At 37.0% G+C, this 27,980-nt stretch overlaps 1 protein-coding gene and 2 long non-coding RNA genes across 3 annotated transcripts; 2 read left to right on the top strand and 1 right to left on the bottom strand.

The window, feature by feature from the left end:
• The first annotated feature begins 3,315 nt into the window (after positions 1–3,315).
• LOC113739248 (uncharacterized) lies at positions 3,316–4,239 on the top strand. The gene is made up of 2 exons (XM_027266478.1): positions 3,316–3,473; positions 3,786–4,239. The coding sequence occupies exons 1-2, from the start codon at positions 3,316–3,318 to the stop codon at positions 4,237–4,239; spliced, it is 612 nt and encodes a 203-aa protein (XP_027122279.1).
• A 3,277-nt stretch (positions 4,240–7,516) lies between these two features.
• LOC140005371 (uncharacterized) lies at positions 7,517–12,388 on the top strand. The gene is made up of 2 exons (XR_011813212.1): positions 7,517–12,003; positions 12,182–12,388. It is a non-coding gene; the product is annotated as an uncharacterized lncRNA (long non-coding RNA).
• A 755-nt stretch (positions 12,389–13,143) lies between these two features.
• LOC140004998 (uncharacterized) lies at positions 13,144–24,942 on the bottom strand. The gene is made up of 3 exons (XR_011812820.1): positions 24,769–24,942; positions 13,760–13,822; positions 13,144–13,657 (listed from the first exon to the last, which is right to left on the bottom strand). It is a non-coding gene; the product is annotated as an uncharacterized lncRNA (long non-coding RNA).
• Between the last annotated feature and the right edge of the window lie 3,038 nt (positions 24,943–27,980).

The following is a 27,980-nucleotide window of genomic DNA, read 5'->3' as shown; positions in this document are numbered from 1 at the left end:
AAGTTGCTGATTAAATCAGATTTGCCAGAGGCCAGTATCATGATGGCTAAGGAGATGATCCGAGACGGATATGAAATAGGAAAAGGTCTTGGGCGGGAATTGCAAGGAATTTTGGAACCAATAGAGATCCCGACGCAAAAGGATACATTTGGACTGAGATTTCATCCAACTGCTAAGGATAGAAAGGAAATGCAAGCTCGAAAACAAGCGGAAAAGAAGGATAAGCAAATTGTCTTAAATGTCCCACCGCTATATCACACTTTTCCTCGGCCATCAGAAATGATCATGCCAGAAACAAAAAATTCTGTGGAGGAGATTAAAGTGGACCTATCTCAATTATTTGTCGGGACAACTTGTGAGGAGGAGCCATCAGAGAATTCAGAATTTTTACCAATTACCGAAGAAGCCATTCAAAATTGGACTGCTAATTATCTTCCCCCTCGAAGGGAATTTCGGTAAAGTTAAGGGGATTGTCTTTTGTCTAGGTTCATATCTAGATTGGACGGTAGTTTGGATCTTTTGTTAAAATAAATTGCTTTTTTTTTTAAGCCTTATTCTCATTTCAGTTAATATAGCTTGTTTTGTTCAAGAAAATTGTTGAAACGAAAATAAAGGTTTGGGCTAGATATGTCTTTAAATGGCAATCATGTCAGTGTATTTGTCTTTTTGTGAAGTTTTGATGCATTTTGAATTTAATGAAATAGAAGATCTTTCATGAATTATTTATTTATTTATTACATATGTTCTATTTTATTTTCAGATGGCCACAAATAAAATCTTTTGACTCTTTGGATGTCACCATTTTGGAATTCGATGGCTGCAACCTCGATATTTCTCATGAATTTGAAATCATGCAATCTGAAATTCAAAACAAAAACGATATCGAGGAAGAATTTGAGTCTAGTTCAAGGGATTTAAAATAGTATGAAGAGAAACCCAAACCAAATTTAGAAGAAACAGAAATCATCAATATTGGCACTAAGACAGAGGTTAAAGAAGTTAAAATCAGCATTCATTTGAAAAAGAAACAGAAAGAGGAAATGATCGAATTCTTAATGCTATTTCAAGACGTGTTTGCATAGTCATATGATGATATGCCAGGGATCTCTACGGACATAGTGGTTCACGGGTTGCCAACTAATCCAAATGTTCTACCTGTGAAGCAGAAGTTACGTAAATTCAAACCAGAAATGAGTCTCAAGATAAAAGAACAAATTGTGAAACAGCTCAATGCTAAGATAATCATGGTGTCCCATTATCCCATCTGACTATCGAATTCTGTGCCAGTGCCTAAGAAATCTGGGGAGGTGCGAGTATGTGTTGATTACAGAGATCTGAATAAGGCCAATCCGAAAGACGATTTTTCTTTGCCAAATATTCATATTCTTTTGGACAATACTGCTGGACATGAAATTGAATTTTTTGGTGATTATTTTGCTGGGTATCATCAATTTTAATGGCGGAAGAAGACAGAGAGAAAACCTCTTTTATCACCCCTTGGGGAACCTTTTGTTATCGAGTGATGCCTTTCAAGTTGAAGAATACTGGAGCTACTTATCAGAGGACCATGACTACCCTGTTCCATGACATGATTCACAAAGAGATGGAAGTTTATGTGGATGATATCATAATTAAATCCAAGAAGGTCGAGAATCATTTGGTTGATTTAAAGAAACTATTTGAAAGATTGAGAAGATATAATTTGAAGTTTAATCCTGCGAAATGTGCTTTTGGAGCCCCAACTGGCAAATTATTGGGTTTTATTGTCAGCAAACAAGGTATAGAGATAGATCCTGCGAAAATAAAAGCAATTTGAAATATGCCCATTCCTAAAACTCAAAAAGATGTGAAGAGTTTTCTTGGAAAGATCAATTTCATTGGCCGATTCATCGCACAGTTAACCTCTACTTGTGAGCCTTTGTTCGAATTGTTGAAAAAGAATGGGCCGATGGATTGGAATGAAAATTGTCAGCAAGCTTTTGATAAGATAAAAAATTACTTGTTAAATCCTCCGGTCTTAGTGCCACCTCAGCCAGGAAGACCTCTGATTATGTATTTGTCTGTTCTTGATGAGGCTGTTGGATACGTTCTGGGACAGCATGACAAGTTTGGAAAAAAGGAACAAGCCATCTACTATCTGAGTAAGAAATTTACAGCATATGAGGCCAACTATTCTTTCCTTGAAAGAAGTTGTTGTGCTTTAGTATGGACAGCTCAGAAGTTGGGGCATTATTTGCTCGGTTATACCACTTACTTGATTTCTCGTTCTGATCCTCTAAAATACTTGTTGGAAAAGTCGATGCCCACGGGACGTATGGCTAAGTGGCAAATGATCCTTTCCGAGTTCGACATTGTCTTCATAACACAAAAGACAGTCAAGGGTCAAGGCATAGCAGATTATTTGGCAGAAAATCTAAGAGATGATGATTACCAGCCATTGCATACCTACTTTCCTGATGAAGAAATTTTGTTCGTCGGAGCAGTTGAGGATATGAGTGACCAGTATCCTGGATGGAGGTTATTTTTCGACGGCGCGTCAAATTTTTTCGGAACTGGAATTGGAGCAGTTTTAGTGTCGCCTGAAGGGAAACACTATCCTGCTACTACCAAATTACGGTTTCCTTGTGCTAACAACATAGCTGAGTATGAAGCTTGTATTTTTGGATTGAAAATGGCATTGGATATGGAGATTAAGGACCTGATAGCATTCAGTGATTCCGATCTACTTGTGCACCAGACGCTTAAGCAGTGGGTAACTCTGGATTCAAAAGTTATGTTGTATCATTGTAGTTTGCTCAGTTTGACCAACAAATTCAGGAATTTGGAACTCAGACATATTCCCTGCACTGGTAATGCCTTTGCTGATGCTTTAACTACTCTGTCTTCGATGATCCAACATCCAGATGAGCTGGTGATTGAACCTATACATATTCAACTTCAGAATAGACCAGCGTACTGTCTGGTTACGGAAAGGGTCACTGATGGTCGCTCCTGGTACAATGATATTAAGGAATTCATGAAAATGGGATCCTACCCTCCTGATACTGATTCTGTTGCAAAAAAATTTTTACGCAGAATGTCATCAAGATTCTTCTTGAATGGAGATGTGCTATATAAGAAAACATTTGATTTGGGCCTTCTGAGATGCATCAATGAAGAGGAAGCCGGTTATATGATGAAGGAAGTGCATAGTGGGATTTGTGGGTCACACAGGAATGGGCATCTATTCGCTAAGAAGATCATGAGAACAGGATATTTTGGCTTACCATGGAGCATGACTGTGTAGATTTTGTTAGAAAGTGTGTTAAGTGTCAAATGCATGGTGATGTTATACGTGCTCCTCCCACAGAATTGCATAGTATGACTGCTCCATGGCCATGTTCGATCTGGAGAATAGATGTGATCGGAACTATTGATCCTCCTGCTTCAAATGGGCATCGATTCATCTTAATGGTGATTGAATATTTCACCAAGTAAGTTGAGGCCGCGTCCTATAAGCATGTGACTAAAAAAGTAGTGTTGGATTTCTTGAGAAATAATATCATCTGTCGTTTTGGGGTACCAGAGACATTGATCACCGATAATGTCAAGAACCTCAATAATGATATGGTGGATGGATTGTGTGAACAGTTCAAGATTAGACATAGAAATTCGGCCATTTACAGGCCTCAGATGAACGGAGCTGTTGAAGCTGCAAATAAGAATTTGAAGAAGATCATTCATAAAATGACTGAAACACACCAGAATTAGCATGAGAGACTGCCTTATGCACTGATGGCATACAGAACTGCAATCAGGACTTCTACCGGTGCAACTCCTTACTCTTTTATGTATGAAATGGAAGCAGTATTGCCTGCAAAAGTTGAAATTCCTTCCTTACGCATTCTGATGGAAGCTCAGATTGAAGAAACTAAATGGGTCAGAGAACGTCATGAGCAGTTGTCTTTGATTGATGAAAAGAGATTGAATGTCGTCTGTCATAGACAATGTTATCAGCAACGAATGCCTCAGGCATACAACAAAAAAGTCAAACCCCATTTGTTTGAACTTGGAAATAAGGTCTTGAAACAGATTCTTCTAATGCAAGAGGAGGCTAAAGGGAAGTTTTCTTCCAATTGGCAAGAACCATTCATTGTTAAGAAAGTGTTATCCGGAGGAGCGTTTATCCTTATGAAAATGGACGGTCAAGTTTTTCCCCAACCAATCAATGTAGACATATGTAAAAAGTTTTTCATTTGATTATAAAAAATTTTCTTTAAAAATTTGCAAGAGACGGATTAAGGCATACTCCCTCTCATTTTTTTTCCTTTTCGATATCCTATCCCTAATTTATTTTTTATTTTATTTTATTTTTTTTCCTTTTGACTTTTCAGAACCACCTTCCTGTTTCACTTGGCAATCCTTTAAGATCATTAACCCCATACTAGGGCAATTTTGTTTCTTCCAAAAAAAAAAAGAAAGAAAGAAAAGAGAAAAAGAAGAACAAAAAGCAAAAAAAAAAAAGAAGAAAAGAAAAATAGAAAATTTGGGTTAGAATTTAACTGGGGCAAAATTTTATCTCTTTCGACCCTAGATCGGAGCAAGTTTTTGAAAGAATGCTATCCCAAGTGATTGCAAACCCATTATATGATCCACTTTCAAGCCTCAACCTCTCCTTCACTACTTCATCCAATCCTATTTACAAGAGCTCAAAGTTGTCTACTTTCATCTTTTGCAGTATTTTGAGGAAAATTTTTTCTTAATCAATTGGCAAATGATGTAAATATAACTTTTCTGAAATATGTTAGAGAAAGTTGTCTCACTGATGCTACTTATTATCAGAATATGACTGGATTGATACAGTTGGGGTTAGAGTTGTTTTGTCTATGTCTTTAGGTGAAAACCTGAAAGGGCACCTTCTAAAAAAAAGGATAAAAAAAGAAGAAAAGATAAAAAAGAGAGAAGAATAAACAAAAGAAGAAAAAAAAAAGAGAAAAGGGTGGGGGCAACTTTAGTGAAAATCCAAAAAGGCGCTAAGGTAGGGTTTTGGAATACAAGAGAATCAACAACAAAGAAGAAGATTGCTGAGATCTGAAAACTGGTGACTATGTTGATTTGGGTCTCTTTCATACTATTGTTCTTTTGCCGACAATGAATTCCAAAATGGATGACGTCGAAGGGGTCAGATGGAGCATTTTTCCTCATCAAAGGCCGTCCTTTAAATATGAATCCAACTTTTGATCCGTGGACCTATATTCAAAAAATTCAACAATTTTGTTTTACTATTCTATTTACTATTTTATTTATTTATTATGTATCATTATTTATTTCATATTAGCATTATTGCATGATGAATAATATATTTTTTAATTATTTATGTTTCTCATTTATTGGGTCTCACTCAAAAGATAATCCCCTATAATTTATTCCAAAGGAGTCATGAAATTGAAGGTCCTATAATAATAAAGTATGGTCAATTGACATTTGACAGTTGCAAGGATTCTGAAGAGGTTGTCGATTGAACATAAGAAAGAAATTTGTCGATATTGAAACTCATGTTTACATGGCTCTCAAGGCAAAGGGATCACATGGTGGTGGCAGTGTTTCTATCACAGTTGTTTCTTTTCCTTGTTCCTTTTTGCAAGAAAAATTATGTGACACAATACTGGTTTAGTTGAGTATAATTCATACTGGGGCAAATGGTAGAAGGATGGGGCTCCGAACTTCGCTGTACATCTCTGAAAAAAGGAAAGAAAAATCATTATTCCTTCTCTTTTAAAGTCCGAATAATCAAGAAAAGTTATAAGTCCACCAAGTAAGTTTGTCTTGGTTTATTACCTTTTGAGCAACATGCATTCTGATTTTTCAGTTCGATAGCATTGAACTTGTATTTTCATTTCTTCCGCTAGCTATTTGGGTTCGAGTTTAATCCGACCCATTATCTAGGTTTCGAGCATATTTTCATTCTCTCGATAGGTATTTGGGTTTGGATTCAACTCCATTGAACAATCTAGATTCTTGATAATTTAATTTCTTATTGGTGAGTCTCAACGTCTACCGCGTACCCTTCTATCTCCCTTCTTGACAATTTAAATTCCTATTGGTGAGTCTAAACGTCCACCACGCATCCTTCTATCTCCCCTTCTTGATAGATCAGAAGATCAAATTTATTTTTCTGTTGGTGAGTCTCAGCGTCCACCGTGCACCCTTCTATCTCCCTTCTTGACAATTTAATTTTCTGTTGGTGAGCCTCAGCGTCCACCGCGCACCCTTCTATCTCCCCTTCTTGACAGATCAAAAGATCAACTTTAATTTTCTGTTGGTGAGTCTCAGCGTCCACTGCGCACCCTTCTATTTCCCTTCTTGACAATTTAAATTCCTGTTTGTGAGTTTCAGCGTCCACCGCGCACCCTTCTATCTCCTTTCTTAACCCTTCTATCTCCCTTCTTGACAATTTAAATTTCTGTTGGTGAGTCTCAGCGTCCACCGCGCATCCTTCTATCTCCCTTCTTGACAATTTAATTTCTTGTTGGTGAGTTTCAGCATCCACCGCGCATCCTTCTACCTCCCTTTCTTGACAGATCAGAAGATCAAATTTAAATTTCTGTTGGTGAGTCTCAGCGTCCACCACGCACCCTTCTACCTCCCTTCTTGACAATTTAATTTACTGTTGGTGAGTTTCGGCGTCCACAGCGCACCCTTCTACCTTCCCTTCTTGACAGATCAGAAAATCAAAATTTAAATTCCTGTTGGTGAGTCTCAACGTCCACCGAGCACCCTTCTATCTCCCTTCTTGACAATTTAAATTTCTGTTGGTGAGTCTCAGCATCCACCGCGTACCCTTCTATCTCCCTTCTTGATAAATTTAAATTTCTGTTGGAGCGTAACCGCGTCCCTCCGCGCATCTTTTTCAAAAAAAAATTGCATTTAATTTCCTGTTGGAGCGTAACTGTGTCCCTCCGCGCATCTTTTTCTAGTTATGACAATTTACTTTTGTGTTTTATCATTCATTTTTGTGTTTCATGTTTAGAAGTTCTGAGAGCTCAGACTTCTTTGACTTCGCAAAGATCACAAATGGTCAATGTACTTGTTTCATTATGGTTCACTGGTATTCGAACTACGTTTGACATGATTCCCATGGCGGGATACATAGACAACTCTACATGAGTTCAGTCACATTTTTTTGAAATTTCATTGCATCATTTTGTTCAATAATTTCAGCCAATTGTTGGCTTGATATTTTAGTTCAGGTGCAGTTAGAAGACACAGATAAGTGACTTGGTGTCTACTTCTTTGTCTTGAATTTCTTCGAAACTCTAGACAAAGAGGAGCAAGCTATATACACCAAAATTTTGTTAAAATTTTAATGTTTTCTTGAATACTTTTTATTGAAATATTTATTTTCTTACATTTTTTATATATTGACAGATTTGTTTCTTTAAAAAAAAGAAAAAAATAAAGAAAGAGGAAGCGGCGTTGGCCATCATGATGGCCACCAAATTTTGTTTTGACCAAGCTTTGGCGGACAAGATTCCAGAAAGGAATGGAAAAGGCAATGAAAAAAGGCCAAAAAGCAAAAGAAGAAGGAAAAGGAGCTTTTGGCTTCCATTATTGGCACTTTCTCTTGGACAAGATAAAGGGACAAGAAGCACGAGAGAAAGGAAGGAAGCAACGGAAAGAAAAAAGCGGCAACGGATCCAAGAGAAAAAATTGCAAAGAAGGGCTCTTAAGATTACCTTTAAGACCTCTCTCTTGGCCTTTTCTTTGGGGACTCTTGACAGACAAGCAAAAAGGAAGCAAGAAAAAAAAAAAGACTCCACCCTTGCTCCAGCATATACCAAGCTCTCGGCTCTCTCCCAAAAAGAGGAGACAAGACACAGATAAAAAACAAAAGGGCTCTCCCCTTTGGCTTTCCTTGAGCTTTCAACGGACAGAAAAAAGCCAGACAAAAGAAATTTTGGGTGCTCGAGGCTCCTGACTCTCCATTTTTCTTCGGCTACTAACACATTCTCTCCTTCATTGAGGTACTTATTTTTTTTTCTTTTTCAAACCTTCCTTTCCTCAATTAATCAGATTAAATTCATGCTACCATTTATTTGTCCCTTGCTTTCGTTTGTTGTTGTTGCTACTAATGTTGTTGAAGTTTTGGGGTAAAGCCATGAATAAACATTAAGAAAAAGATGATTTCTGTGAATGCATGTTAGGTGTTTGTAAAAATGCAAAAAAATGGAAAGCGAATTAAAAACTGAATATTGTGCATGTTTTTCTTGTCAAAATAGATAACCGTTGGCAAGTATAGGTCTGAAAATGTTGGAATTTTCTAAATATTTTGGAGTTTTTGAGCTTTAAAGGCATTGAAGTAGTTTTCTTCATTTAGGGGCTGTTTTTGCTTTAATTTAACCATTTTATGTTGTTTTCTTGTCAAATTAAAATCATAATTGTATTATAGAAGTTGTAAGAGTGTTGTAGTATAATTTTTATGATTTTTGGTGAAAGATAGGGTGATTTGAAAAATAAAAACTGTAGCTGTTTTTTGGCATTTTGGCCACCTTCAGGTCATCCTTTGTAAAAATTAACTCCGAAAATGGAATCTACGCGAAAAATAGAGTGAAGGGGTGTATTTGGGCAATTTTTGGCCACCGGAAAATTTGCCGGTGGCCGCCGCCGCCGGCAGCTGCCATAACGGCTGGGAAGTGGAGGAAGAAGGAAGAAAAGAAAAGAAGGAAAGAAAAAGGATGGGTTGGGCTAATTTTTATTTGTTTTGTGGGCTTGTTTCTTATTTTTGGTTGGGCTAGAAGGTCAAACCCATGTTTTATTTTGGTTGGATTTGAGTTATAAAAGATGGGCTGGCCTGTGTGTTTTGGCTTGGACTTTTGGCTGGACTTAGGTAGTATCTGGTCCAAGCGCCTATTGGGTTAGGAAGACCAGAAATGAATTTGCTCTTTAATTCCTGTACTTTTACTTTATTGTATTGTGACCCTAAATACTTTAAATTTCTTTCAATTAGGTCCTTAATTAATTGCAAATAGGTCCATAAACTTTATTTTTCTTTAATTTTGACCCCAAATTTTTGTAGTAATTATAATTTAACCCTAAAACTTTATTAATCTTTGCAATTAGGTCCGTGACAGATTTGATTTCTTAAATAGAAGTTGCTTTTCTTCGTAGATTATTAATTATATTCCATTTGAATGATTCAACTGATTGATTTCATATTTATTTTCATTTTTTATGATTTATTTATTAATTAAATTGGTGCCTTGATGATTCTGTTAATTTTGGAGTTAAATAGGGCAAATCCCATTCCCCATTAGCTACTACATCAAGGGAGGTATCTTCTTGTGTTATTTTAAATTCTCCTATGTACTCATATGTGATTTTATGTGTGTAATTGCATGTTTTTGAATGTTTTTATTTTATTTTATTTAGTTATTCATTTTATTTGTTTTTTAAATTTTGTATATTTACTTTAATTTAATTTTTGATTATTTGATAGGCATTTAAATGCCAAATTGTAATAGTTAGGTTATTATTTTATTTTTCGCCCTTTTAGATTGTAGTTAGGACCCCCGAATGTAATAGTTAGGTCTCTATTTGCTTTTATTTGTTTGTGTGCTTGCATACTTGTGTGATTACGTGTTTACTCGCTCCTTTAGGATATTTGCATCTAGATATTATGCTCACGTGTTATGTGCTACGTGCTCTTATATGTTTATTTGTTTTAATTTATGTATTATTTATTTTACTATGTATTATTAATGTATGGCGTCACCACACTAGTCCAACGCTAGTTGTGACTTCTCCTTCCGTATGCTTGCTAGTCCAACGCTAGTAAGGTTCTTTAGAAGTGGGTTAGTCCAACGCTAGACCCTTATATTGTTCATGTATTAGATTCATTTGTGTGATATTCATTACATTTTCATGCATATTTTTATTTTAGGATCTTTTCTCATTTGCATGATATTTTCTATTATATTATTCTCTATCCCCTACCCTCTACATGTGTTAATCATATCATTTAAAATTGCATTTCATTTAAGAAATTGTGGAATAAGTTAGTTCATTTGCTTGTTCATATTAGGAGAATTATTCTTTGAACAGGGATATGGGTGATTATAACTCTTTAGTTTAAATACCCCATTAATCTTTGTATAAGAAAATTATGTCACGAGTTTTCGCCTCCCGTACCCATTATGTTGCATTCCCTATTCTTTGATCACTTATATCTCTATATATAATTTAATTTTCTTTTCTTTTTCATTAAATTTCATCATTCGCATATCCGTGACCCCTTCAAGAAATTATTTTGGCCTTCGCAATTAATGCGATTGGTATCAATTAAACCCTTGAATGGACATTTTGCCCCTCTTGATATTTTATTTGCATCCATGTAGGAAACATCCAAATGTGATAAATTTAAGGGTTAGATTAAGAAAATTTTGACTAAACCACGCAACTAATTTAGATTAGGTTGAAATGGTGCCTTAAATTTGAGATAATCAAACCTTTGCCTTCCCTTTCTTCAACCGTGACTCCCGAATTCATTTTCTCTATTTTCAAAGACCTGAAGTTGTCGAAAAGGGTTTTATTTTATTTTATTTAAAAATATTTTTGGGTGACTTGGTACACCAAAACTCAATACCAAGTGGCGACTCCTTTTTTTTCTTAAAAATCCTTTTTAGACTAAATTTTGGACCCAAACTGTCGCATTCTTTAAAGTCCCATTTTAGGTCATTTTTCTCTTATTTTTAAATAAAATCACATTTTTATAAGCACTCATCTTATTTTCCTATCGCGAAAAAATGGGGCGCAACACATATATGTTGTGTGTGCTCTAAGTGAGAAAGAGAAGGAGAAAGATGGAGAAGTAAGGATGAATCAAAGGAGAGATGAAGTATTAAGGAGACCCCATTTTCGAGCGTTGCTGAATTAACTTTAAGATGCTTTTTACAACTCTGTTTGGGGTTTTGCTCATTGAAATTGGAGAAGGAAGGGGCAATGAATGTTGGGTTGTGAGGCTCCGGACTTGATTGGTTAGAGAACAATGGACTATTTTATGGCAAAAGTGACATGGTGTTGGGTAGCTTGGCAGGGATTGAATTGAGCTTTTATAATCCTAGAAGAAAGTAGAATTACTCTCACTAGTACAGCGGCCAAGTCCATGCCATCACTAGACTTAGGACGTGTTTGATAAAGTTAAAATTTGAAAATTGAAATTATTAAATTATTGAATTATCAAGTATTAAATCTGATACATTTGAGTGTATATCATATTCAGTGATAAATGAATAACTTATTAATTTTGAAGGCAAGTTTTGCCTAAAAAATTCAGTACTATTTAATTAATTTAGATGTTCTATTTGTTGTTATCAAACGCATCTGAAGATCTAAATTTATTAAATTTAAGTGCTAAATTGTATTATCAAATGGGTCTAAGATAGGGGAGTTGGATAGTATGTAAATAAAATAGAAGATCTGAGCTGAAAAAAAAAAGAAAAGAAAAGAAAGAGAGGGTGGGTTACTATAACATCTTCTCTTTGGGACACGTTGGTTGTCCTCTGCTTGACACTTTGCAGATAATCTCTTTTAACATTTAAAAAAGCCATGGGGTCTACCAGTTTCGTTTTGGCCAAAATGGTTAAACCTACCTGATAACATATAATTTGCATGTGTTGTCTAATAATGAATGGCCATCAGATCAAGATTTAGAAATTGAACTCAGTTTTTAGCCCTTAGATCGTGGATAATTTAATATTAATATGGATTACATTTTGGGAAATGATGAATTGATTGATTGGAAACTCCCTTTTCTCCACCTGAGCTGAATGTTTCCTCAAAATTCAAAGAAGACAATAGTCTTCTCTAATCTTCATTGTGCATTCTGAATTCTAAACCATTGATCCACCTAGAGATGATTTGATACTTCCTTTGTGTCTTTTCTTAGGTAATCATAGTGATTTATTTGGTTCAGGGAAAAGAAGAAAAACCAGTTGGTGTTGTCCTACTGCTATCATTTTCTCTGTGGTATGGTTGGTTCCTTTTTTTGCTCTGCTATTTTTCTTCTTTATTTCCCTGGTGAAAATCATCATATTGCCATTCTTTGAGATTAGTTGTATTAGTCTATTGATATTTTGATATTTCTTTTACATTGTACATCCTTTTTTCTCTTTTCCGTACTAATTTTGCATTTTTTTGGCTGTAGTTACAAAATGTCAATCTTCTTCTTCAATCGAAGCTGCCTCTCCCGTTGGCTGCGTGGCCTTTGTTTCCACAAGTTCGCATCTTTTGAGACATTGAATTCTGAGTTGGCCATTTTTTTTGTGTCAACAATTTTGATTCTGCTGTAGCGTGAGGTTTGTCCAAAAAATTTTATGAAAATTTTATCTAATTCAGCAAGGAAATTGGCAAATCATCTACTGGAAATAGATAAAAAAAAAAACGCAAGAGTTCTATATAGAAAGGAAGTATAAAGAGGATCAGGATCATCCTTGTTCCTTTTTTTCCCCTTAATCTTATCTTCTTTAAAATCCAAACTCATTGCATTACAGCTGCAGGCTTTGGTTTCAGAACAACTTTCTTCAGTTGGTTCTTAGCTTGACAGCCCTGTGGCTAGACTCAGCAATGATGGCTCATACTTCCACATTAACTGCATAGATTTTTAAAATGGGGCTCGAGTATTGAATTGAAATATCAAATAAAACCAAGTACATAGAAATTAATCAATTGAATACAAAGAAATCTTTTTCTTTTGGGTTAAATACAAAAAAGTCCCTTGATTTGCCGAATATTGAACTTACCTTCCTATGATTTGAAAATCTACATTCTAGCTCACTTGGATAGAAACCATCTAAACTAACGGTTTGGTTTGGGTTTAGGTGGTTGGCGTGGATTCAAGGTGTGCTAGCAATATTTTATATATTTAGAGTATATCCGCTACATGGAATATAGACCCTCCGATGGTGGTGGTGGTGAATGGATTGTAGTGTCACAAGTGTGCGTGGTGAATTCGATGAATAGATGTTTTCTAGGCTTGTGCTTTTGCGCCAGAATGCCAGGGTCCTATTTTAATCAAAGACCAGATGAAAGCACTATAAAATTTACTCTGTACATGATTCATGACATGGTTGGCCAAAAATTGCAGCTCAAAATAATGGGGCTACCATTGCAATTTTGACCTCTTGCAGCTCAGCACTTATATTTTTGCTACTTTATACGAAATTGATCATGGATTAACAAACTTATTACCGTTGTACCAAGAATAAATTCCAAAGTGATAGGATGTTTGTTCAAAACCAATTTGAGTAAGCCCTTCCCAACCTCAGTGTCACCACCAACCTCAATGTTACCGCCAACCTCACCACCAACAAGCTCAATGTTACTGCCAACCTTACCACCAACAAGCTCAGTGTTACCGCCAACCATTACCCACATCCCCAAAACTTTTGTCCCAGCCTTCACAAAACAAACAAAACCAATTAATTTGAATTTAACGAATATTCTAAACTACAATAATCTTAGATACCAACCAAAAGAACATTTAGTCCAAGCAGGATAACTAGTAGAACTGAATGAGTGAAAGCCTTATCCTTAAGTTTAGCATGTCTGATCTTTGCTAAGATATAATCATGTTCAAGCTTCATCAACTTCAAATCCCTTCTCATCCCCTTGTTGCCAGGATCTATACAGTCAAAGAACGAAAATAAAAACGAAATTAAGCTACTGTTTTCGAAAATAGATAGTGCACAAAATATAATAAAAAGTTAAATGTTAACTGACTAACCACAATTTGGCTCTAAAGTGAAATGCATACCAATAGTTGATTGACAAGAAGACCTCCAAAATCCTACAAACAAAATATAAACAATATAAAGCAAATAAAATTTGATTGCAAATCATTCGACTCTCAATGTAGTCGAGCACAAAAAAAAAAGACCATGATTGATACTGGAGTCCATCCTCCTGGGGAAGAGGCCATTAGATGAAAGACCCTTGCCGGTGAGAAAACAGGGTGAAGAAGATTGAGAAGGAATTAGGGCCCTTCGAATCAGGGATTCTACAAACACAGGCATTTTTGGGGATTTTAAAGAAGAATGAAGAAGAAAATAGGGTGAAGAAGATTTAAAAGGAATTGGGCCATTCCAAACCACGGATTCTAACATTTTATGAAAAATAATCGCGGATTCTAAAGAAGAATGAGGAAGGGGTGCAAACAAAGGGATTTTATTATGAAAATAAAAGCGAACGAAGATAAATAAAAGAGAAAGGTCAGAGAAAGGTGGAATGTGATCGGTTGGGTTTTAAGGAGACAAAAGAAAGAGTATAGTATTGGTAGCAAGAGTCGAACGTAAAAAGCAATGCATTTCAAAAGAGTCTCCCGTGGCAGCCATAATCCTCTCATTCAAATGAGCGTAAATCCTATGGAAAATATAGGATTTATCATCTAATACCTTTTGTATGTAATTACGCAAGTGTACTGGTTGTGTTCTGGTAATTTCACCATGAACAAAAGTAAATTTTAGAGTTAATTTTTGTGCTTCTGGTTTATTCTTTTTGTAAGGAGAAGAGAACATGAAGACAAAAAATGGGGCCAGGGTCCTGATTTTAATAAGTCAAATAGCCCACTTATACTTATAGTGTGAATTTGGGTGGTACTGCGGGCAATGTCATCCACTGAAAGTTCTAACACTTCAAGAATCTCCACCACTTGCATCTGTTGGTCATGGGTCATATTTCTCTTCCTTGAGCGATTCACTGAAAACCGCCAAAAACTACGCCGCCCCCTCTCTCTTTGGCTAATTCCCATTCTCCTGTCTGTTACGCACACAAATATTGACCATGGGTATTTTGGGCATTTTTACTAACTTTGTTATCTTCTTCTGCATTTGTTTTTCTGTTTAGATGGTATGTAACCAATTAACAAAAATAGTAAGGTCATGCATGGGAAGATTACGTGCTGATCACATGCATGGCACCAGAAATAGCAAGGAATGGCAAATGAAGTTAGTTATAACTAACTCCACTTGCACTGCCTCTCTACTAGTATAAAGGATCAGTAGTGCCCAGGGAATATCATCGAACAGTTTGTACAAATTCCTTTTCCCAAATCTCTTGTCTAAACTCTGATCATCAATAGTATCTACTCCCTCGCCACCAAGAGGTGTTCTACATTTTTTTTTCATCTCTTCTGGTAGGGAGCTTTTGGTCCCTTTCTGTCCTCTGTATCAGTGGTATCAGGGCTGGTTCATCCCAGCTCAGTCAAAAGATCCAGTGGTAATGGCAGAAGGCACTAGGGCCAAGAGAACAGGAAGTTCGAGGAAACCATCCGAAATTTGCTGAAGGAACAGAGGGAGCAGTTCGAACGAGAACTGGAAGCAATCAAAAGTTTGGTTTTGGAAGTTTGTAACCAAAAGAGCCCCGGGCAGTAAGAATCACCACGCAATTCTAAGGATGAATTTCCAGGAAGCCGCGGAAGCAGCTATCAGACTCCGACCAGCTTCTCTCGCATCGAGTTTCCCAAATTCGAAGGAGTGGACTTTAAGAGCTGGTTATATAAGTGTGACCAATTCTTTGAAATCGATGAAACTCCTTCAGAAACTAAGGTCAAAATAGCTGCGATGCATTTGGAGGATAAGGCTCTGCAGTGGCATCAAGTTTTCATGAAGGCTAGGATGTCCAGGGATCCACCTTCATGGGAAGAGTACGTGAGGGCCTTAGGCGCCAGATTTGGGGATTGCCTTTATGATGATCCCATGGGAGATCTGAAGAGCTTGAAGCAGACCAGGACCGTGAAGGAATACCAGGATTCATTCGAAGAGCTGCTGAATCGAGTGGCTCTTCCTGAGCAATATGCGGTGAGCTGTTTCATAAGGGGATTGAGGGAAGAAATTCAGTTGTCAGTGACGATGTTCATGCCACGCGACCTACAACACGGAGTGGGCCTGGCTAAAATTGAGGAGGCCAAAATTCTGAATGCTTGGAAAAACAACAAGCACCCGGGACCCTCAAGGATGCCTACCCCTTACTCACCAAATGTTGGCTCCAGTAACAGCTTCGCCAGGCAAAGTAATCTGAACAGCACTCCTATATTACCCAAACCGTGGGAACAAGGGGGGAGAAATGTGAGGGAACAGAGGCGAAACTCCCGATTCTTGAGCACTGCTGAAATGGATGAAAGGAGAGCTAAGGGGCTATGCTACTGGTGCAACAAACGTTACAGTCCCGGTCATCAGTGCAAGAGGAGGCAGCTTTTCAGGATTGAATGCGTTGAAGAGGAGACTGAGGAACAGGAACCAGAATGCTTGGAGGAGGATGAGCAAGAAGTGTTGACAGAAGGTAATCTAGCTCAAATTTCTACAAGTGCCATGTGTAGCTTACTGGTTCCTGATTTCAGGACTATGAGAATACATGGCCAAATCGAAAGAAAAACCTTCAGTATCCTTATCGATTGTGGCAGTTCCCACAACTTCCTACACCCCAACATGGTAAGGAAGTTTGGCCTGAGAACGGTGCAAGTTGCCCCTGTTAAAGTAGTAGTGGCAGATGGAAATTCTCTCACCACGACCACTCCATGCCCTGGGTTCCAGTGGAGAATGCAAGGCCAAGTATTCGAGGGAGATATACTGGTCCTACCTGTAGGTGGCTGTGAAGTAGTACTTGGAATGCAGTGGTTATCTACTTTAGGGGATGTCAAGTGGAATTTCACTGAGTTACGAATGGAGTTTGTTCAGAAGGGCAAGAAGGCGGTATTAAGGGGGACCAGGCAACAACCAGTTCAAGTAGTTTCAAAAAAGCAAATGCAGAAGCTCCTGAGCAAACCTGAGCAAATTGAAATAGCTCTACTGTGCTTGGTGACGGCAGAAAATGACTACAAGGAAGTGACAGCAGACTGTGCCTCCATGGAACGTGAAGTAAAGGTAACTCCCTACAAACACCAACTTGAGCTACTTTTAGCAAACTACAATGAGGTATTTGAAGAGCCTATGATATTACCCCTTGCTAGAATGCATGACCACAGGATCTATCTCAAGGAGGGTACACAACCAATAAATGTCAGACCCTATAGATACCCTGCATTTTAGAAAGGTGAAATTGAAAGGTTGGTGACTGAAATGTTGGATAATGGTGTTATTAGACCCAGTAATAGCCCTTTTTCCTCTCCCGTAGTCTTGGTAAAAAAGAAAGACGGTACTTGGCGAATGTGTGTGGACTATAAGGAGCTCAACAAGGCCACGGTAAAGGATAAATTCCCTATTCCACTGGTCGAAGAGCTCTTTGATGAACTGTTTGGAGCTGTTATTTTTACTAAGTTAGATCTAAGGTCGGGGTATCACCAAATTCGAATGCATTCGGATGATATTGCTAAAACTGCATTTCAGACTCATGATGGACACTATGAATTTTTAGTTATGCCATTTGGCCTAACCAACGCACCATCAACCTTCCAGAGTTTAATGAATGACATCTTCAGGCCTTTTCTAAGGAAGTTCCTACTGGTTTTCTTTGACGACATCTTGATATACAGTAAGTCCGGGAATGAGCATATACAGCACTTGACAACAGTGTTTGAGACTTTGCTCAAACACCAACTCAAGGTCAAGAAGAACAAGTGCTCTTTTGCGACTGACCAAATTGAATACTTGGGTCATGTGATTTCGGCAGAGGGAGTTAGCGCAGATCCTCAAAAACTTGTGAGCATTCAGCAGTGGCCTACACCTGCTACTATTAAGGAGTTGAGGGGTTTTTTGGGTTTGACAGGCTATTATCGCAGGTTTATTAAAGGATATGGGATGATAGCAAGGCCTTTAACGGATCTGCTCAAGAAAAATGCCTTTGCATGGCATGATGGAGCCACCACAGCATTCGATCAATTGAAGCTTGCCATGACCTCCCCTCCTGTACTAACCTTACCAGATTTTTCCCAGGAGTTTGTAGTAGAAACGGATGCTTCCAACTCGGGCATTGGAGCTGTTTTGCTACAGCAGGGGAGACCACTAGCATTCTTTAGCAAGGCCTTAGCACCTAAGCACCAGGGCCTGTCAGTTTATGAAAAGGAAATGCTAGCCATTGTGAATGCAATACAGAAATGGAGACCATACCTGTTAGGAGGACATTTCATCATCAAAACTGATCATCAGAGCCTCAAATATCTGATGGAGCAAAAAATTTCAACACCAAGCCAGCAGAAGTGGTTATCCAAATTGATGGGGTATGACTATGAGGTGCAGTTCAAGAAGGGTAGTGAAAATGTCACAGCTGATGCTTTATCCAGGATACCTCATGCAAGCGCCACCTCTTGGGCAATCCATGGTATTACTACTGATTTGCTATCTGAGATACAGCAATCGTGGCAATCAGATCCTAAGGTACAGAAAACCATTCAGCTGACACTTCCGGGGCCAAACATTATAGTTGGGACAACCAAGTGTTGAGGAGGAAGGGAAAACTGGTAGAAGGAGCTGACAAAATGCTCAGGGACAAAATAATAAAATTCTGGCACACAGGTTCCTTTGGAGGACACTCTGGAGTTCTGGTGACATTCCATAAATTAAAGGGGACATTTTATTGGAAACACATGCATGAGGATGTTTACAAATTCGTTACTGCTTGTGACACCTGCCAAAGGCATAAGGCAGTTTTGGCAGCATATCCGGGTCTCTTACAACCATTGCCAATACCTACAAAAGTATGGACAGACATCTCGATGGATTTTATTGAAGGCCTCCCAAAATCTCAAGAAAGGCAAGTCATTATGGTGGTAGTAGATCGTTTGAGCAAATATGCACACTTCTGCGCCTTATCTCACCCCTACACCGCGATGGAGGTTGCTCAATCCTTCACGGATCACATTTTTAAGTTACATGGACTCCCTTAAACCATCGTCAGTGACAGGGATTCGATCTTTCTCAGCCAATTCTGGACAGAGCTGTTCAAGCTCTTGAAGGTCCAGCTACACTTTTCTAGTTCCTACCATCCTCAGTCAGATGGGCAAACTGAGGTGGTAAATAGGTGCTTGGAAGGGTATCTGCGATGCATGACAAGTGAACAGCCTCGTACATGGTATTCCTGGCTGCCCCTAGCTGAATTCTGGTACAACACAAACTACCACTCGGCTACAAAAATCACTCCCTTTCAAGTGGTTTATGGACAGCTACCCCCTCTCCATGTTCCTTATCTTCCTGGTTCGTCTGTGGTAGAGGCCGTGGATAGAAGCTTGGCTACAAGGGAAAAAGTACTGCACCTCCTTAAGCACAACCTTCAGAAGGCTCAACATCGCATGAAGCAAATTGCTGATGCCCGTAGGTCTGACCGAGAATTCACAGTTGGGGACATGGTTTATGTCAAATTACACCCACATAAACAACATTCCCTCAAATCATCCAGTTGTCAGAAGCTTGCTCCAAGGTATTTTGGACCTTTTCCAGTCATAGAAAGAATAGGGAAAGTGGCCTACAAACTGCAACTCCCGGATCATGCACGCATCCATCCAACCTTCCATGTATCATTATTGAAAAAGAAGATAGGATCTCAGACTGTCGCACCCCATTTACCAGCTGCAATCAACGATCAAGGTCAACTGCTGATCGAACCAGTTGCTATTCTGGATAGGCGCATTGCAAAGAAAGGGAATCAGGTAGCAACTCAGGTTTTGGTCCAATGGAGTAATTCATTTCCAGAGGATGCAACATGGGAGTTCTTGCACGACTTAAAACAGAAGTTCCCCGCCTTTAGTCCTTGAGGACAAGGACTTTCTCAGGAGGGAGCATCTATTACGCACACAAATATTGACCATGGGTATTTTGGGCATTTTTAGTAACTTTGTTATCTTCTTCTACGTTTGTTTTTCTGTTTAGATGGTATGTAACCAATTAACAAAAATAGTAAGGTCATGCATGGGAAGATTACGTGCTGATCACATGCATGGCACCAGAAATAGCAAGGAATGGCAAATGAAGTTAGTTATAACTAACTCCACTTGTACTGCCTCTCTACTAGTATAAAGGATCAGTAGTGCCCAGGGAATATCATCGAACAGTTTGTAACAAATTCCTTTTCCCAAATCTCTTGTCTAAACTCTGATCATCAATAGTATCTACTCCCTCGTCACCAAGAGGTGTTCTACATTCTTTTTTTTCATCTCTTCTGGTAGGGAGCTTTTGGTCCCTTTCTGTCCTCTGTATCACTGTCCTCTCTATATCACTATTATTCGTCCCTAATCGCCTTTCACTCTTCACTCTTCTATTTCTTCATCCGACTTATGTGGTAAAATTGGTTGATGTGTAGCTTATAGGTATCATGTCCCATAGGTAGTTTACGCCCTTGGCCTCTTCAACTCATCCCGATTTGTTCTCAGTTACTCAATGACGTCTTATGGAGCTTCAGGTAAAGCAAGGAACACTTTCATTTATGGGACCTGTTGAATTGAGTGTAAATTTGTGCTCTACGGTTAAAAGATTACTGCATCTTTATGTTAGTGTGTCTCTTACCAATCTTTAATTGATTATCACTTTGTTTTGCCGGCAAGTATGCCCTGATTTATTTTCTAAGATCAATATCTTTTGCTTCCTTTAATGAGATAAACATGCATACCATTCCCCCACACAAGATCAATATTCTTGGCATTTCTTTGTGATCCTTTTATTTGGCGGTTTTGGCTTAATTTTCTTTAATAAGAGCGAGCTTTGGGAAAAACGTCAGATAGGCTAAGTTGATATCTAGCCAATAAAGGCATTTGGCTTGATGGATATTCATTTTTATTTCCTCAAAGGTTATACTGGTTGAGCATCTTGACAATTTTAGGATACTACTGCAAAAAATGGTTGTAAGGGATTCTTGTATATTTCATGATTAAAGAATGGTTTGAATTTGAAAAGAGAAGCCTAAATAAGTTAAAATGCTTTAAGTTGAAGAAAGTGACTTTTGTGTTCGAAGAGAAAATATGTACTTCAAAGGGTATAAAATATTATCAATATTCAAGTGAATGTTGATTAAGTAATTGAAACATTTGACCAGCAAAGCAGAACCAACCTTCATCCTCTATTTGGTATTGTAGATTGATACATTGAAGTTATAGTTTATATGGTATCATAGTTTGAACATTAAACCTTCATTCTTATTTGGTACTTGGAATTTAGTTAGTGAAACTAATGATCTAGCATCAGTTTTGTTTGACTTGTTTAACATGATTAAGCAAGTTTCATGAGAGGAGTCCCTTAAGACTAGGTATTGCTTTTAATTATTCAAGTTCTTAGTTGTTAGGCAAACTGGTTTTTGGATCAAATAGGAGTAGGAGTTTATTAAGTCGATTGAAGTTAATTAAACTGCATCTTGCTGCTTAATATGAATTTTGGATAGGTTTCTTTGACTTCTGCCTATCCCGAGTGAGTTCGTTTTCACAAACTGCAATACATTATTCAACATTGATATATCATCTCCTTAATCTAGATCCTTAGTGTAGCAATGATCTGACACTAGAACAGAGAAAGAATTTAGAACAAACTTGAGACTACGGTTTAAGGCTTAGTGTTCCTGCACAAAAAATCTGCTTGTTTTTTGGAAATAATCAGGAGTACTCTTGTTTGTTGTCCTTATGAGTTGTTTTCACCTTTTCTTTCTTTTTTAAATTGTTTGTTCTCTGCAAGCATCTCTTTCTCCCTCTCCAGATGTTTTGCTATGATGTTCGTAAACAATTTCTCTGTTTACCATCCGCTCCATTTTGGGTTTGTGTATTATGTATAGTAGTTAGACACTACACTTGCAACCATGCCAAAAGAATATACACACATGTACCAAATTCCTCTTTATCTGAAAGTTAACTAGCTTGCTAGCTTGGGTTCTATTTTAGCTGCCAAATTGATTCACTAAGCAATTATTTAATAATGTAAGTTCAAGAATCCAAACATATGCATTGAAGCAAATTGTTTATTTATCTTGGTTTTATACTTGCAGAGGTACTAGTTCTTGGTTTTCATATTCTCAAGGTGGTTTTCCAATATTGGCTTTGATTTGGCTTTTATGCTCAAGGTATCTCTGTTGACAAGTACCTTTGTACTTCTTGGGCATCAAGAATCCATGTTGATGTTATTTACAAAGCTGAGTTATGTAAATTTCACATCATCCGCCCATCACAAAGGTGAGGGTCTTTCAGATTTTTTAGGGTCTTTATTTGTTTTCTTGTAGCAATGGTGCTTGAGACCATGTTTTAGAACATCATCTGCTTGGTAATTGGGGGGTGAGACACATGATTCTGAAGTCCTTAAAATGTAAAATTTTATGTATATGCAGTATTGGAGATTTCTACAAGTTAACGACTGCATGTAGAATAATCTAATAAACTTTGCAATTTGGTTTCAGGTATGCACTTTTCTCTGATGAGTGCAGCTTTCTGGACTGCAATAATTGTCCAGAGTGCAAGTTTCTGGGGCTGCAGAAAATTGTGGAACTATTTAGGACTTTCCTTCACTAGAACTTATTTAGTATTGTAATCTTAGACTTTGATCATCCAATTCTTGAAATAACCAATCTTACTGATTCGGACTTTTGATTTTAAATATCCGGACGTATTTTGGATAGTTATATAACAGAGTTTATGCGTAATGTATTGCTAATATTACATGTTTTTATTTGATTTTATGAAGAGAGGAGCCGGGCACTCTAGTGCAACACGGGAGACTTAAAAACTAGTAGTTCAAGAAATGGGAGACAAACGATCCTCATTGATACACCAAATTGTTATATTGCTTGGACCACAACCTTAACTCCATGCATCACCATTAACTGAGTTTGTAAATAATAATTAAATTCCTTAACTAAGTGCACTTAACTAAGTAGCACTTATCTTATTCCTTAAATTCCTTAACTGAGTTTAACTAAGTAGCACTTATCTTATTTCAAAGTTTAGCTTTGTAAAATTTTTCCAGATTAATAGATGTAAATTTGTTTGTTTTATTAGGTTGAAGTATTTTGCTTTCAGCAATAGGAGGTTTAAAAAAAAATTGCTTTGTGATATCTCTTTTCCTTTTAATTAGGGTTACCAGACTAACCATCCGCCAAAATTATTTCATTGTTAAGTTGAATTTTGGGCACCCCAGGCGTGCTGCGGTACTAAAACACTGGTAGTAAGAATTAAAATTCATTCGCAGGAAAAATCCCTACAAATAAAATCTTACACTTAAAATTTATAAATAAGATATACTATAAAACTATATAAAATGAAATTTTACAAGAGAAGGTTATATGAATTACTAATCAAATTTATTTTGCCTTAACTTTCACAATTGTCAATTAGTTTATGCTGAGGAGATTTTGGTCTAATGGTTAAAGTTGAAATTCTAAGATTTAGAGGTCTTAGGGTGCATTTAATAAAATTGAAGTTCGAAATCTGAAGTATGAATTTATTAAGTTATTAAATTGTTAAATATTAAATCTAATACAATTGAGTGCATATCATATTCAGTGACAAGTGAATAGCTTATCAATTAGAATGCGTTTGATAAAACTAAAGTTTGAAAATTGAAGTCTCAATCCATTAAATTATTAAATTGTTAAATATTAAATCTAATATATTTGAGTGCATATCACATTCAGTGATAAGTGAATAACTTATCACTTAATTTTGGAAACAAGTTTTGTCTAAGAAATTCAGTACCACTTAATTAATTCAGATGTTCAATTTTTTATTTTCAAACGGTCTGAATATATTGAGATCTAAATCCATTAAATTTAAGTGCAGAATTGAGTTATTAAACATGGCCTTAATTTTGGGAGCAAATTTTATCTAAAAAATTCAGTGGCAGTTAATTAATTCAAATATTCAATTTTTAGTCATCAAACGGTTTGAATATGTTAAGATCTAAATCCATTAAGGTTAAGTATTAAATTAGATTATCAAACAGGGCCTTAGTTCAATCCCCCTTTCCCTTCTCTGCTTCTTAATTCCTATGTTTTGAAACTCGGACCACATAGTGACTTGGGTGAAATTAGGGGTCAAGGGTTGTACCCATCTAAGGATTAAATGATGTCATTGTAATGTCATACATATATTTAAATAAATAACACATAAAATAATTATAAACATATTAGTTATTTTCATTTTCATCACATATTTCTTACACATCAAAATTCTTAAAACATAACTAAATTGCAAATTGAACAATTGATAAATCAATATCAAGTACTTGATAAGAATTTTAAAACATACCAGTCAAGTAATAATTAATTTTGTTAATGATTCTTGAACAAAAACTGAGGCTTATTTGTTCAAACCACAAAAACCAAGTTGCACAAAGGGATTATAAGAAGTTTGGCAGTGTATTCTACAACTGTTCAAAAACATAGAGGGATCAAAACAAAGTACTAAAAATATTTTAGACTTTATAAGGTAATTCCTTATCTTTAGTAATCTTCTCCCGGTTCGTCACCAGACGCAAGCTTCTAGCAGTCATCTCCCTTCGTTTCTTATTCGTTTCTCTTTTAATGTTTTTAATGATTTTCAATTTTAGGCCCATCTCTGTATCTTTATTTTCACTCTCTTTTATTATCTTCATTTTTCTTGATTTTTTTATTTGGATCTATAGATCTTTGGAAAATAACAATGCATAGATTTATAGATCCATTTTCTCTCTCTTTTCTAGCTATTTACTTGAAAGTTTCCCCTCGTGATTCAAATATGTTATCAAATGATTGCTCAAGAGATGAAAGTATAGCTTTAGAGATGAAGAAATTGCTGTAAAAAGAATTCGATATCAGCAATGAAAAAAGATTCAGAAAAAGAAGAAGAAAACTTGGTTTTACCATTTCCCTGTCGAGCCCGATTTTTGATTGAATTTGACTGAGTTTTTGACTGGCGATTTTCAAGGCAACTCGCACTGGATGTCTGGTCACTTCCTGATTGGATTGGCGGGTCCATTTTGAGTTCAAAAACAATGTTTGATTCCCATCCATTCCCTGATAGAAATTTTTTTCAAAAAAAAAATCAATAAGTTTATAACTTATGAAGATTTAATAAAATTTGCTTGAACATATTGTATTGTTGAATTCAAAACCTTGAATTCAAAGCCTCAATTGTTTACTTTTACAAGCCAACAATTGTTGAAATTGGTGGCTTAATTCTTAATCCCACATTGGTTGTTTTAGGAGTTGTAGGATTGCTTAAGAGCTATTTATAGCTCTCAAGCCTTCCAATTGAATTGTACCAAGAACAACAAAGAATTACCCATAAGGATTTTGTAATTCTTTGTATTCTTTTTTCTCTCCTAAATTATAAAAGCAGGTCGCTTGAGCGGTGTTCGGAGATTAGGCAAAATTGGCCGAACTCCGTTATCAATTTTTCGGGTGCGTTCTTTCCATATCTCTTTTATTTGTTCCGCATTTATTTAGTAGTTTCTTTTTCTGTTGTAATATAGTATTCAATATATTTGTCTATATTTGTCGGATTTATTTGTAGTGTTTTATACGATTCATTTGGGTGTATTTTTCTTATTCGTGTAAACGTATTATTTATGTATACACGGGTATAGTTGTGATAATACACCGTGCACGTAAGTTCTGTCTAGGAGACTGGGTTTTAAGTGGGACTACTTGTGACCCCTCCAGCCTTTCTTGGAAATTTACTTGGAATGGTAATTTTAGCTCTCAAGCAATCCTACAACTCCTAAAACAACCAATGTGGGATTAAGAATTAAGCCACCAATTTCAACAATTGTTGGCTTGTAAAAGTAAACAATTGAGGTTTTGAATTCAACAAATCTCCACCTTGGCATAATTTCTAATCCCACCCAAAAATAACAACCGGTCCTTGTGGTGCTTCCAAATTTGCGCCCTCAGGCGCCAACTCAAATATGCAGGATATTGATCAAGTCTAAACAATGTTCAAACTTGGACCTTGTAACCACCTTGGTCAGCATATCTGCAGGATTCTCCGTAGTCCGAATCTTCTGAAGAAAAATCTCCTTTTCTTCGAGAATTTTTCGTACAAAGTGATAGCGAACATCAATGTGCTTCGTTCTTGCGTGCAAGACCTGGTTCTTTGCTAAGTGAATAGCACTCTGACTGTCACAAAACACATCAATGTGTTTTTTACCAACTCCCAAGTCTTCAAGCAATCTTTGAAGCCAAATTGCCTCCTTCACAGTTTCTGTAATCGCCATGTACTCTGCCTCCGTTGTTGACAAAGCCACAGTTGACTGCAAAGTAGACTTCCAACTGACTGGCGCCTTGGCAAATGTGAAAAAGTAGCCCATTGTAGAACGTCGCTTATCCAAATCACCTGCATAGTCAGAATCACAATATCCAACCTACACATTGACCAAGTGATTTATCCTGCTCAAATACTAATCCAACATTTATGGTATTTTGGATATACCGTAGAATCCATTTCACAGCTTGGCAATGACCCTTGCCTGGATCATGCATAAACCTGCTTACCACACTAATTGCCTGTGAAATGTCAGGTCTCTTACACACCATTGCATACATCAAGCTACCAACTGCATTAGCATACGGGACTTTCGCCATGTATGCTCGCTCTTCATCCGTCTTTGGAAATAATAGGCTACTAAGTTTCAAATGAGGAGCAAGCGGAGTACTTACAGGTTTTGAATCTTCATTCATGCCAAAACGTTGTAGTACCTTCTTCAAATACTGCTTCTGTGTCAGACAAAGCTTGCCGCTCGTTCTATCCCTGCTTATCTCCATGCCGAGAATCTTCTTGGCTTCTCCCAAATCCTTCATCTCGAACTCTTTACTCAACTGAGCCTTCAATTTATCAATTTCAACTTGGTTCTTTGATGCTATCAGCATATCATCAACGTACAAGAGTAAGTAGATGTAGGAATTATCTCGTAACTTGCGCAAATATACACAGTGATCGTATTTGCTTCTTGTATACTTTTTACTCATCATGAACTGGTCAAATCGTTTGTACCATTGTCTCGGTGATTGTTTCAATCCATACAACGATTTGCTCAGTTTACAAATTCAATTTTCTTTACCAGCAACTTTAAATCCATCTGGTTGAGACATATAGATTTCCTCATTCAAGTCACCGTGAAGGAACGCAGTCTTCACATCAAGTTGAGCTAGCTCCAAATTCAACTGCGCTACCAAGGCCAATAAAATTCTAATAGATGAATGTTTAACAACTGGAGAAAATACCTCATTATAATCAACTCCCTCCTTCTGAGCGTAACCTTTAGCCACCAATCTTGCCTTGTAGCGAATATAAATCTTGTCAGAAAATCCTTATTTCTTTGCAAATATCCATTTGCATCCAATTAGCTTCTTGCCCTTCGGTAGTTGTGTCAACTTCCACGTCTTGTTCTTCTGAAGAGATTGCATCTTTTCTTCCATAGTATCTTTCCATCTATCATTTTCTGTACTTCGAACTGCTTCAGAAAATGTGGATGGAACATCATCAATAACTGGAAGTGCATAAGCCACCATGTCAACAAAACGAGCAGGTTTATGAATTTCTCGTTTTGCCCTATTGACGGCAATTGACTCTTGCTGCTATTGAGGTCTTGGGTTGAAATCTCTTCCTCATCTGACTCCTCTTCTGCCATAGGAGAGTCACTGATGGTGCTGTTTGCTGGACTCACCACTATTTGCTCAAACTCCACCTGTTTCGGCGTACACTCCACCTGTTGAGGAGTACCACTGGTCCCATTTTGTGTTACCTTATTCAACATGGCAGATTCATTAAAGGTAACATCCCTGCTAATAATGGTTTTCTTTGCTTCTAGACACCACAACCGATATCCCTTAACTCCAGCATTAAGGCCCATAAAGATAGCCTTCTTTGCACGTGGATCCAATTTTGATTCATTTACATGATAATATGCAGTAGAATAAAAAATACGCAAAAAATCATAATCTGTTGTAGGTTTTCCAGACCATACCTCTAATGGAGTCTTGCCACCTATTGCAGATGATGGCAAGCGATTGACGAGATGTTGAGCGTATGTCACAGTCTCAGCCCAAAACTTTCTGCCTAACCTAGCATTAGA

Source organism: Coffea arabica, chromosome 4c (assembly GCF_036785885.1).
Source record: "Coffea arabica cultivar ET-39 chromosome 4c, Coffea Arabica ET-39 HiFi, whole genome shotgun sequence".
NCBI lineage: Eukaryota > Viridiplantae > Streptophyta > Magnoliopsida > Gentianales > Rubiaceae > Coffea > Coffea arabica.
This window is presented reverse-complemented; position numbering and strand designations above follow the sequence as displayed.

Excerpts from the sequence above, each read along its gene's own strand:
- LOC113739248 (XM_027266478.1), top strand. The coding sequence starts at position 3,316 with ATGCATGGTGATGTTATACGTGCTCCTCCCACAGAATTGCATAGTATG. Across the intron at positions 3,474-3,785 it reads GTGATTGAATATTTCACCAA|AACTGCAATCAGGACTTCTA; the intron begins GTAAGTTGAGGC and ends GATGGCATACAG.